This window comes from Fundulus heteroclitus, chromosome 17 (genome assembly GCF_011125445.2).
Source record: "Fundulus heteroclitus isolate FHET01 chromosome 17, MU-UCD_Fhet_4.1, whole genome shotgun sequence".
NCBI classification, from domain to species: domain Eukaryota; kingdom Metazoa; phylum Chordata; class Actinopteri; order Cyprinodontiformes; family Fundulidae; genus Fundulus; species Fundulus heteroclitus.
The window spans coordinates 12032389-12044949 of record NC_046377.1 but is presented as its reverse complement, the minus strand read 5'-3'; the positions used below and the strand labels follow the sequence as shown (position 1 = coordinate 12044949).

The window sequence follows — 12561 nt, the reverse complement described above, 5'->3', positions numbered from 1 at the left end:
ATGCAGTTCCTATATTGTCCACGAGGGGCGCTGTGTTTTAATTAGCAGATTAAGCTTCAGGTGTGGAAAAATTTAACTCATTTCTTAATTTTTATCTGTTTGATGTATTTTGTCATGCAAACCAATGTTTTTAAGTTCCAAAAAATGTAAATAAATGTTTTTCAACATTGTATAATCACTGTAATCAGTTCTTATGCATTAAGTAAATGTTTAACTGAGTAAAAGTATTGTTGACACTGCACATACTTTTCTTAAAAACGCTGAGGTTATTCATAATATATTGTGTAAAAGTGAAATTAATTTAATATAAAAATCAACAACAACTCCACATTTATTAGTTCTATTTAATCTTGCAATGAGTTAACTCATGTCGCCCTCTTGAGATCAGATTAAGCTGTATGCGGCCCCTCAACCAAAATGAGTTTGACACCCCTGCTTTAGACTATACAGCTTTAAACACTAAAAGGCATCTTTTCAGTATCATAATATTAATTAACCTAAGAAGTTCAATCCATGTTTATTTTAAATGGATCAAAGTTTCTCATCTTTCACTCTCTCTTCCCTCTGAGTCTCCCCATGACTGGGGGATTATACACATGGACCTACAGGGGTGGAGAACAGGGCAGGCAGGCTGGCCCTCCGCTGCCTGGCCCTGGGCTGCGAGGAGCCCGGGTGAAGGGGCAGCACCGTCTCCAGGGCCTTGGAGAGGCGGCCAGCGAACGTGTCCCCCTCAGCAGCGAGAGGTACGCAGGGGGAGATGGAGGTGTGGGAGGACAGGTCTGGAGGAGGCGTGGCGGGCTGTTTCGGAGGAACGGCCAGGGACAAAGGAGCGTGGGAAAAGGAGTACGAGGAAGGGGGGACGCAAATAGACATGCTACGGCTTCGACGGCCGTGTGACGCAGGCTGCAGGCCAAGGAGAGGGGATGGAAGAAGGTGAGATTAACATGGAAACTCAAAACAAAACTCAAAAATACTTCAAGAGAACACAAGAGTAACAGGATGAACCAAGGGAAACGTAAGTGAAAAATAACGCAGGTTAACAGCTTTTAATAAACATCTTGCAGAAATCCCAATGACCTCCCTGTTTATCTGTTAAACCTAGATTATTGCACAGGGAATAATTTTTATGCGTCCTCAAAAGAACGCTTCCCATTAAAGAAACTGATTCTACAATAATAATATTAAATTACAAAGACATAAATCATCATATAATTAGGCCAGTGAAAGAAAATTAAAGTTAGATCTTAAACAGAAGAAGAAAACAAACATCTGAAAGGTTGATTAAAATTAAATAATTAACCATTGAATGCTGAGAATAAAAAAAAAACAAAAAAAACATTCTAACCCAATACATCAAGTTAATTTGCAAACTCTACCGGCTCCAACAAGCAACCTTTGATGGTGAAATCAGGTTTGTTATTTAATTAATCTGTAAACTCAACAGCTGCATCAGAGCCGGTATTTTCTTTCTTTTTCCTATAAGTCAGACCAGAACCAAGGATAAGATGGCTGTGTTTAATGTGGCTCATTAGTCCATAAGTTACCATGTTGAAAGAGACATTAAGAAAGGAGTTGAACTAGGGCTGGGCGATATGACTTAAAAATAAAATCTCCAATTTTATTATATCAAATCAGAGTAATACATTTTTTTTACTCCTTTTAATATTGCAAAAAATTAAAGAAATTATTGACCAGAATTCAAAGTGCAACTAAATACAAGCTGTGAAACAAGCTTGTAGAACAAGATGGCGGCCCTGCCGTCGTAAACAATGGAAATATAACAAAATGTTTGCTGCTAGTGGTTTTCTTGTGTAACTTCAAATCACCTTAAAAAAAATAAAAATAACTGAGTAAATTAAAGCGCCTCATATTATGGTAAAAAAAAGTTTCCATAATTTTCCAAGTTTCCATAGTTTTCTAAACATATATTTAGCATTGTATGCCGTTCTCTTCAATGGAAGCCCAATGAGTGCATTGGCAAAATAAAAATCAAGATTTTCCAAAAATGAAACCTTAAAAAATTGTAAATTAAAATGTATTTATTAAATCGACTTATTTCCCAGCCCTATGCTGAACTCATCTGCATCATTGTTGCTTCTAACTGCACATGAATGGAGATTATTGTTAAAAGCCAAAACAAGATCTAAATGTGTAAATGATGCAATACTGGGATCCAAGAGTGACAGGGATCTTTATATTTCCAAGTAAGCCATTTTGCACATTAATTTTTTTTATATTTTGTCACAGTATAGCTACAATGCTTCAACGTATTTATCGGGACTGTATGTGAGAAACCACCAAAAAGTAGTGCAACGTTGAAGACATAACAGATTTTAAAAACAGCTACCTACAAAAATCTAAAGACTGAGGCGTGAATTTGAGCAAAGTGAAGGGACTGAATAACTCTTACCACACTTTCAAAATTTTTATATGTAAAAAATGTACAAAAATAAATAAATAAAAAATTCCACTTCACAGTTGTGTGGCACTTTGTGTTGATGCCAGAATTCCAGTAAAACACATAGGAGTGTGTGGTTTTAACATGACAAAATGTAAAAAGTGTTGCCAAGCACCCTATCTTGGATATTTCCATCACCCTAACCTTGCTATACGCACAAATAAAACCATTTTTAAAAGTTTTATCCAATAATGTGTGACAAAAGATGGGTAAGCAACTAAATTCACTTGAAAATGAGGGAAACCTGTTTCAAGGTTTCTTTGCATGTTGTCAGATGTCATGAAGAGTTCAAGAAGAAATGATGCAGGCTGTGGGAAAGAGGTGAAGAAAAAGTGACTGACTCAACATAAAGTGAACGGACACAGTAGTCGGCATACTCTACTGGTCCCCTGGATAACTAAGTGACTGAGTGGCTTAACTTCTGACTATTAGAGGGAACAGCTAACTGCATTACCCAACTGATGGGTTAAATAGTGGTAATGCCAAAAAGCTTTGTTTCCCTGGTAAAAATTAGATTAAAGGTGGTAAACTCCATGCTGCGTTGGATAAGTGAACAGCCCAACAAATTCTGCTTTTTGAGGTCTAAAGTTATTGTTGCAACGACATTTCCATTCCCACTTCCACACACTGCAAAGTGTCACTCCAGCTCACGCCAACACAGCCCAGAGTGCTCACTTCAAACTGATGAGTCATCTCTATCACATCTGTGAGCAGAGAGACTTCTCACGGACGTGACGTGACCGCCACGAGGCCTTTTACGTGAAGCCGTTACTCACCATCGGCTGCGGCGGCTGGGAATAGCCTGGATGCTGCTGCGACGCAGCAGAGGGAGTTTGGGGGTACGGGGTCTGGGGTTGGGAGGGGGGCTGGGAGGACGGGGGGCAGCTGTAAGACATGGTCAGCTGACCCAGGTGGGGGGAGTCGGAGGAAAAAACCGATGAACCCTGTCCGCTGTCCAAAGCGCCTTCGGCTAAAATTAGAGAGACAAGGAGGTAATCTGTTATTTTTGCTGCGGCTTTATGACTTCAGCAGTACAAAGTTAAACAAAGTCAAAGAGAAAAGTTAAGAATCAGTCTTTGGGTGTTTTCTGAATAAAGATGGATGACTCATCTTAGCAGCAAAGTCAATTAAACGATGGAAAACCCCAGTGGATTCAACATAAACATGCATATTTTTTATCAGCAACCTTATAATCTGTCTAAAATATAATATACTGTAGATTTGACCCTTTTAAAATAATGACTACTAAACCCCAACTTAGACTTCTAAGAATCACATTTCCATGATCGTATTCATCAGCCTTAACAAGCCTTAACAAGGTGAACTAGAAGGTATATTAAACAGTTCCTGATCTTACATGCGTGAGCCTGCTGATGGTGAAGTTGTTCTGCCTCAGTTTCCTCCGTCTTTGACTGGAAACACAAACACACACTAGAGTCAAAGAAATGCCAAGCATGCAGTACCCTCAAAAATGACCATCATCCATTCAACATGAGTAAAACGCAATGAAATAATCTCTTTGACTAACGTAATCTCAAAAAAACAAAAGAAAAGAAAATCTTACCAAGACCCCAGAACCTATTGTTTAGTATTTTCATTCTTGAAGTAAAACCCTAAACCACTTTATCTAAAGACCCCCCGTGCAACAAACCTGGGTGCGTGAAGCTTTGAAAGCCTCTTGTTGCTGTTGCTGTTGCTCTGCCTCCAGCCTCCTCTTCTCCTGTTCTTCTCGCACCAGCTGCCTCTGTTCTCTCTTCTTTCGGATCAGAGACACGCGGTCCTTCATTGCTTTGGCCATGGTCTTGTGGTCAGCCTCGGCAACATAGCCAGACTCAACCTGGGGGGAGTTAGGGAGAAGACGATGGTAATGTCCATCTGCATATTTTTTTTAACATCAATTTTACACAACACGTCCACATATTGCGTAGGATTATGCTTCTTTATCTGAACAAACCATTTCCTGTGCCACATCTTCAGGTACGTCTCTGTTCAGGTCAAAGGAAAATTCGATGGCTTCGTTTTCTTTATATTTGCCTGTAAGGATGTGAAATCGTACTGGTCAGTAACTAGCTTTTGGTTATGCAAATATGTGCTCTGTGAACACTCCTCTTTGAGCCTGTAATTAAAGCTCCGACACATATCAAGTCTTGCCTTTGAGCTTCTTGACGTCTTCTATTCTGAGCCAAAGTTTGATAGCAATCATCTCCCCATCATCCTCCTCTGCAAGCTCAACCCTGACCCCCGTCTCCTCCTGGAAGAACGCGTGGTTCAGCAGGGTCTTTATGGCATATCTAGAGACAGCAGAGGCGTGAAGATTAACACCAAACTTTTCTAAACTAGTTTAGCTTCGGGTGCTAATGCCTGTTAATGTAAAAGAAATAGTGTCCATCGATTAAGAAAGAGATTAGACAGAAAGCATAAGCTCTGAATCTGTTTTCCTGGTGTTGTTTCTGTTTTATTAAAATTAGAGGCTACTCAAAGAAAGCAGAAGTATGGAGAACAAGCTAAAAAATTAAATTAAATCTTAGCAAGCACAGCAAGTCCAGAAAGAAAATCCATATTTGGGCAGTTTTTGTCCTTGTGACTCACCTCTCGTCTTTGTTTGTTCTTATACAGCCCTCTATAATTTCCTTCACCTCAGGAATGGCCACCTTGTCAAAACTCGCAGGCTTCACTCCCTGCACAAGAAAAATAATGGAAGAGCCATGAAAGCACAGAAGCTTTCAGAGACATTATACATGGAGAAAAAGCTGAAATATATAGCTTTGTTCTTTCTTTGCTTTCAGCAGGGCAAAATTGACCGGTACATTTGCAGCTATTTCATACACATATATACATGTGGACTGCATTAAGGCTCTCTCTCTATAGAGCAGATGTGCAGTTATTATTTTATTTTTTTTTATCTCTGTACATATTGTTTCTATTCATGCATAACTTGAATGCATGTGTAGCTATGTTTTTTAGTTTTGGATTGAAAGGTCTAATCCTAGTAACCAAGTTTAACCGAGCAAGTCAAATTGAATTAGGTGTTCAGGTTTATATTTGTTGATCAGAGGACCTGCAGTGTCACAGACCCCCCAGTAAAAGACTGAACCCCAGACAAATTCCACATAAAGCCGGCTGAAGGGGAAAATAATGAACCACAGCATCACAGGAGCAATTAAGAAGTCAAGAACCCATTTTGAGATATAACGCAAACAGACATAATCAGCAGGACTCCTGTTCAGGGATCTGGCATCAAATAGGATTGCTGGGGCCGAATAATAATAATACATACGCACATACTGCCTTTTTTGGAAAAACACGGAATAAATCTAAAGGTCATTTAACATGAAAAAGATAAAATATAACTAAAATAAACAGCATAAAACATTGAAAATAGTTGACATTTTAAAAGGCGAAAAGAAAAAACTAAAGTAAGAAAACAGAACAGATACAATTTTGCAAATAGGAACATTTTCAAAACAGAGGATTATGTAGTAATGTTTTGTACTACCTCACAGAACAGTGATATTATTGTACATTTTCTATGCAATAGAAATTCAGTAGACGCACAATATTGTTTTTATTATAAAATATTGCATTTTTAAAATATCTCACCTTATCCCTTTTTTAAAAATAACTTTTAACCGTATCGGTACATCTCTAGGAACATTTCTAATCTACACAGTTTATTTAGTTTTAAGAAGAGCTGTGTGCAATGAAAACATAAATGTCTTTTTATCAGTGAAAAAAAAGTTTATTTAGTTTTGAAAATGACCTGAACATCACATTAAACCCCGCTACTGAGTAAATAACAGAATTTAAAAAGCATAACCAACCAAAATAGGACCTGGAGCTAACTTCTAAATGAAAATGTTAGAAAGATGATTAAATTGCATAATACATGCCGTATGTACATGTTAGCGATAGATGGCTTTAAAATTTAACAAATAAGTAACTTACCAACAAAGTAGAAAAATGACTGGAAAAAACATGGAATCAACAAGTTGATAAAGTCAAAGATTGTTAATCTCAACTCTCAAACCAGAAAATAATTGTCCTTCTCTTCCACCCCGTTTTCCTTTTCTTCCTTGGCATGTTGCTTTCCTGCTATTTGCCCCGCGTTATATAACCCCCATCTCTCCATTCCACACACGCACACACCACTGGGATTCAGAGGCCAAACAGAGTTAGGACTGATGGAGAACGTAATGGCATTAAGTCTGGTATAGGGAAGGGAGGGAAGGAGAGAAAGCTAGCTTTTAGTTAAATAAGGCTAATTGGGAGGAAAGAATGTTCAGCATGGAGACGGACTAAATCAATACAACACTACTTGGCAAGGTATAAAACGATGATAATAAGCCACAAAGGGTACACAACCCAAAGATTTGGTCTCTTAGACAAAATGTTCCCTCTGAGAAAAGTGAAAAACAACAACAAAAAAACTATTTTAAACTTTGTTAACAGAAAAATCATTTTAGCGCCTTGAACATAAAATAATTCACAAATTCATGAGGAAAGAATAAAAATGTTTCGCAGACCTTTTTTTTTTAATCAGCCCTAAATTAGCAATAACAAAAAACTCAAACAACTACATAAGCAAAAGCTAGCTAGCTTGTTAGTCAACAACGTTTGCTAGCTTTTAGCTTTTGGTAGCATCCCTTTACAACCAAAAGCTAGCTCAATGGATAAATGATCGAATAAGGCAACCTGGGTTGCTCTGAAAATAACATTCTTTGTAACCCATACTTTCATGATTTTGGTCAGCACCTAACTTAAATTTGACCTTTTTGAGTATGAATACTCAAAACTGTAAAAGTGGGAACGGCTAAGGTCAAACATGCTAATCACCTGCTTGATTGCACTGAAGAAATTTGTTGTTTTTCGTTTACCCACTCCCAACACACAAAAGCGCCACTGTTACTTAATGATGATTGACATATTGACCTTTCGCCATTTCCCACTTGTACAGTTTTGAGTACTCACAGCTGAAAAAAATATGTATAAATTAAGTAAACACCTTCTGATGGTTACTGCAAGCAGAACAATACACCATTTTACAAAGCTCGAGTCGTCTCAAACTGGTTTTATGAACATGACAATGATTTCACTGTACATCAACGGTCTCCAGTAGCCTGCTGTGGAACGACAGTTGCCACATGGATGTACAAGAGAAATATCTGCTTCAACTATTTGATGCTATCCTGTCAATATGGATCAAACTCTGAGGAATCCTTCGCACACCTTGTTGAATCTAAGCAACAAGGAAGTAAAGCTGTTACAAAGGCAAAAAAGGGTTCTGACACACTAATACAATCAAAGTAGGTCTATACATAATGCGAGTTTAAACAGTATTTGGGTATTTTTAAGAACTTCAACAAGTTTTAATTCCCACATCTGAAATCAGTTTTTGGTTGCTGTGATAACAAAGGCTATTTCTGAGAACCTTCCTTAACACTGTCAGGGTGGAAAACTAGCTTTTATATGCATCCTGCCCTATTCTAGTTTTTCTGATTTAATTTTAATTAGAATCCCATTTATCATTTGAATTTAGAAATAAAATATTCTGTCCCACTGCTCCTCAAGTCCCTAATTTTCCCTCACAACTGGCTTAATTACTGGTGGCATCAGTGCAGCACTCCTCTTATCAGGTTTCAGACTAAGCAAGCTAAATGCATCTCTTTGTTCAAAGGACAATTATATAATTGGGTGGAAGAAATCCAAAAGGAAGTGGGACAACGTCCAGACAGTAGTTTTAAAAATAAATAAATAAAATATTTGAATGGGGGGGGGGGGGGGTTTGCATCAAAAGCAAATAAGCTCCATTGTTTATGTGCTTATTCTTGCAGGATTGTGGCAGAGTACCCAGAGAGAACCCATGCATGCACAAGGACAGCCCCAGGCCGGGATACCGCAATACTGAGATAATTTACGTTCCACAAGAATCTCATAGTGGCTCACGCCTAGGGCTAAGGACTCTGCTTGAGGAGGCAGTTTTACTTAAATCAAAGTTTCCAAATCATGCTGCTAACAAAACCCAGGCTTGAAGAAAACTATTGAAGCAAATCCTTCAATGATCTGGACTTTAACCTTTTAAGAGACAGCTGAACATTTTTGCACACTGGTGATATAACCACAGGAACAGATCATCAGCTCTAAAAACCATGACAGAAAGTTGGAAAAGAAAAGAAACATCCACAAACAGTTAAAGCATTTCTTTAGGTAACCTTTGGATAAGTCAAAGAAATAAAAGGAAGCTGGTGATTAGGCACCCTGTGGTTATCACAAGGTATTGTCTGATAAACACAGCAACAAATTCAGAAAAATAAAGTCGGCGGTTTGGGAGCCGTGTTTTGCAAAATGCCATGCTGATTAAAGTAAATGAGATCACGCTACTGAGGAGGTATTATACAACCACAAACACACAAACAGCTGAGTGATCCCAAGGGCTGGGGTCACCATAATAACCTAATAAGGTTTTAGCAAGCTCATAAAAAATTGAAAGTGAGATAAAAAAGAACCGGAAGGCAAACGAGTGTTAGAGCTGGAAGCCAGACATCAGATCTAAACCATTCCTTCTGAATTTATTCTGCTCATGTAGCATCTTAAATCAAACTGTGACGTTCACAGACAGAGGGTGGTGGAGGACAGAGGACAAGTTCCTTTTTGTCAAAGCTCTACAGGTAATCTAAATCTAAATCTTTTCAATTTAAATGTGCAAGCAGAACAACAGAGGTGGAAATTGTTAGAATTAAATCAAATACTTTCTGAAATGGAACTTTAAAATTAATCTGAATACATTAAAAAGGTATGCAACCAAAGGTTACATGAATATTCTTAAACTTTCATCAAAGTAATTTTATTCAATAAATCTTCAATAAGATTTTGAAGAATCCTCCCTCTGGCTCTCATGTGCTTTAATAAGATCAAAGAATGAGCAGAGTTTTGAAATAATCCCATATATAACTACATCTAAAAAAAAAAGTATATCAGGAAAAAGCTCAATATCTGTCACACAAAAAGTGAAAGTAATATTATATTGATTCATTACTTTGTGAAATATAAAAAAAAAAAATCACGTTGAGCTTCAATTGATGTGGATTCTGTGCCTCTCCCGACTCTGGGACCTTGATTTTCAAATGAAATACAAAATATACTTTCATCTGAATTTGGACCACTGAGCAATAGTCCAGTTTTTTTCCCCTTAGTCCAGCCAAGATGCTTCTGAAGTTGTCTCTGGTTCAGGCGTGGCTTGAAAACATTTCTAGACGATGTTTGTGATCAGTCTGTGCGTAAGTAAATGATTAAAACTTTATCGCTTTTCAAGACAAAGATCACAAAGTGCTGCACAGAGAAATCTTGATGTGTTGACTCCAGCCCCAGTCCCTTACTTGTGAAGATCCTCCAGATTTTAGAATATATATTAGTTGAAAATCATCTCAAGATCTATGGTGATCCCTACTGCTGTTCCACCTTTTTCTATCACAGTTTTTCATTCCAGTCACTTTTCAACAATTATGAATAGAACTTTTTCACAATTAGTTTAATTTACTGAGGCACTGATTTGGGATTTTCTTCAATATCTGTGAGCCTTAATCATCAAATTTACAAGGCTTGAAATTGTTAATTTTCTGTCTAATGATCTATATCAGGGGTCCTCCACTCTGGTCCTCTAGGTCCTTAGATGTGTCCCTGATCCAACATACCTGAATCCAATGGTTGAATTACCTCCTCAGTATGCCATCAAGCTCTCTAGAGTCCTGCTAATGACCTGATTATTTGACTCAGGTGTGCTGAAGCAGAGTAACAAATAAAAGCTGCAGAACACCGGCACTCGAGGACCAAAATTGAAGATCCCTGATGTATATAATATATGTGACTTAAATGACAAAAAGCATTTCACAATATTTAAATTTTGTTTGAGGTGTACTTGAAGACACAGACTGAGAACAATAGACAAAGAGAACAATCAGCTAAAGGGAGTACTAGAAAATTAATTTATGGTAAATTCTTCAGGACCATTAACATTCACCGTTAGCCTCCAAAGAGCTAAATAGAGTCTGCACGCAGATAATGCTGCTCTCTCATCGGCCTACTTGTTTGTCGGGCTGGCCTGAAGCACTGATGAAAGTCTCACTCCCTGTGCCTGCTTCTGTCCATCCAAGGTTCTCACAGATCAATATAGATCTGTTCCAGATATTTTTATAGTGGTCAGGCCTTTAATATGAAACCTGAAAAACAACCGACTCTGAGAAAGGATGGACAGAGAGACGACAGGATAGATGGATGGAAGAACTGTTAGATGGATGGACAGATAACTGAATGGCTGGCCAGAGTGATTGATTAACAGATCGATGAACAGATGATAGATCGACTGGTGGATTGATCAGTGTATGTTTGGATGGAATCATGAACAAACGGGGGGATGGACAGATGTAATGTTGAATGAATGGACAGACTGAAAAAATAAGATATGGACAGATGGATGGACTGATCTGTGGGTGGATTGACGAATCCACACAGACTGATTCAACTATTCTAAAGCAGCTCTGTTTGTTGTCGTTTCTTTCTCATTTCTTCTTTCTTTTTCTGGTTGAAACATTGCTTTTTGAAGAATCTTCCTTGTGGTTTTAGATACTGAGCAGTTCAAAGGGTCTTTGGTGTTACTTTGGGTCAATTGTAGTGATGCATAATTATAGCAACGAGGTGACTATTTAACACCAAGGAGTAGCTGATCAACATCTCAATATATAAACTGGAAACATTGTCCCTACAAGTCCGTTGATGAGCCGTTATCTTTAAGTTTTCATCCATATTATTTCTAAAAGGAGTTACCAGTGGTATCTAGACACAATATAAGATAAGATAAGATATGATAAGATGGGCTTTATTGATCTCGCAGTGGTGAAATTTACTTGTCATATACATTCCACCATCAGCTGTGGCCAAAATGTCTTTTAATGTCATGGGGCCTAAAGTCTGTTTTTTTTCATACTCTTATTTTTCAATACTGCTTAAATGTGTAAAACTACAATCCTGACTTTTCTAATGAACCCTGTCCCTCACTTTTTGCATTTGGGTAAAAAAAAATAAGCTAAAATATTAAATAGACTTTAAAAGTGAGGCCCAGTTAATTAGGATGACACCGTTATGACCCGACATGATCAGCCTCTGTGTTGTTGCGGCCTTCTTATTTTTAAATCTACTTTGCCAAAAGAACAAAATAGAGGTGGCGTGAGAGGGAAGAGTGCATAGAAAAAAGGACTAATCAGAGCAAAAAAACAGCATCATATGACTGAAACTCCTGCAGCTCATGCCAAACTTATTAATATAGTCTGTAAACAAGTGTGGAGGGAAAACAGCGGACAGAAGATGGAGGTCAGAGACAAAAAGACAAACACGACTTTCAGCTCCAACTGATAAAGGCAAAAAAAAACTCATGATGGAAGAACTCAGACCAAATGGAGAAGAAGGACTTACACTTGTCACCCGTCTGTAGATCTGCGCTGCATTTTGGCACTCTGAGTATGGATATTCAGAGGTGGCCATCTCCAGCATGCACATCCCAAAGGCATAGACGTCCACAGATTCATCATACTTCTCCTCGTACATCTCAGGAGCCATAAACTCAGGAGTACCTTTAAAATAGAAACATAGAGAGTTTAAATGCCTAAATCCCCATAATATTTCTTAAAATATCCCAGGAAACAGTTCCCATTTCTGGCAGTGAAATTTAGGCCATAAAATGAGATAAAAAAAAAAAAAACATATCCCAAACCACAAAGTTGTATGTACCCATATAGTTGTGGTCTCTGTAATTACTACAAACAATCCGTGACCTAACTTAAAGGTAGAGGAGGAAGGAGAGGGAATTCAGAGGCATCACTAAGAAAATACTTGTGGTCAGCAACATGGCTACTCGAGCGAAAACAAGCCAAGCTTTTATTCCATTTTTGTGTGCTGCCATTACATCCTCAGACAGCGTAAACCCGACTCACCAGCAGACCTACTCAAGGTACTTTCCAAATACCTGCGGTTCGCTTTAACAACCAGCAGTAAAATTAATGTGCATGTGTGGATGTTTGCATTTAAAGTAGCTCCTGCTAAGTCAAGGTATGCAG

The 12561-nt window shown here is 38.0% G+C and overlaps 1 protein-coding gene across 14 annotated transcripts in view; it reads right to left on the bottom strand.

The window, feature by feature from the left end:
* Positions 1–12561, bottom strand: part of wnk1b (WNK lysine deficient protein kinase 1b) — a 104421-nt gene that overhangs the window by 33294 nt on the left and 58566 nt on the right. For 10 of the 14 annotated variants that reach the window (XM_036149341.1, XM_036149346.1, XM_036149344.1 and 7 more), the window contains exons 5-12: positions 11921–12078; positions 5048–5136; positions 4610–4749; positions 4413–4492; positions 4110–4295; positions 3816–3870; positions 3235–3428; positions 607–903 (exon numbers count right to left, since the gene is read on the bottom strand). In XM_036149341.1, coding sequence (XP_036005234.1) covers positions 607–903; positions 3235–3428; positions 3816–3870; positions 4110–4295; positions 4413–4492; positions 4610–4749; positions 5048–5136; positions 11921–12078 — 1199 coding nt within the window. The remainder of the gene's footprint in view (positions 1–606; positions 904–3234; positions 3429–3815; positions 3871–4109; positions 4296–4412; positions 4493–4609; positions 4750–5047; positions 5137–11920; positions 12079–12561) is intronic. The other 4 variants (XM_036149349.1, XM_036149350.1, XM_036149354.1 and 1 more) reach the window with 1 other exon arrangement.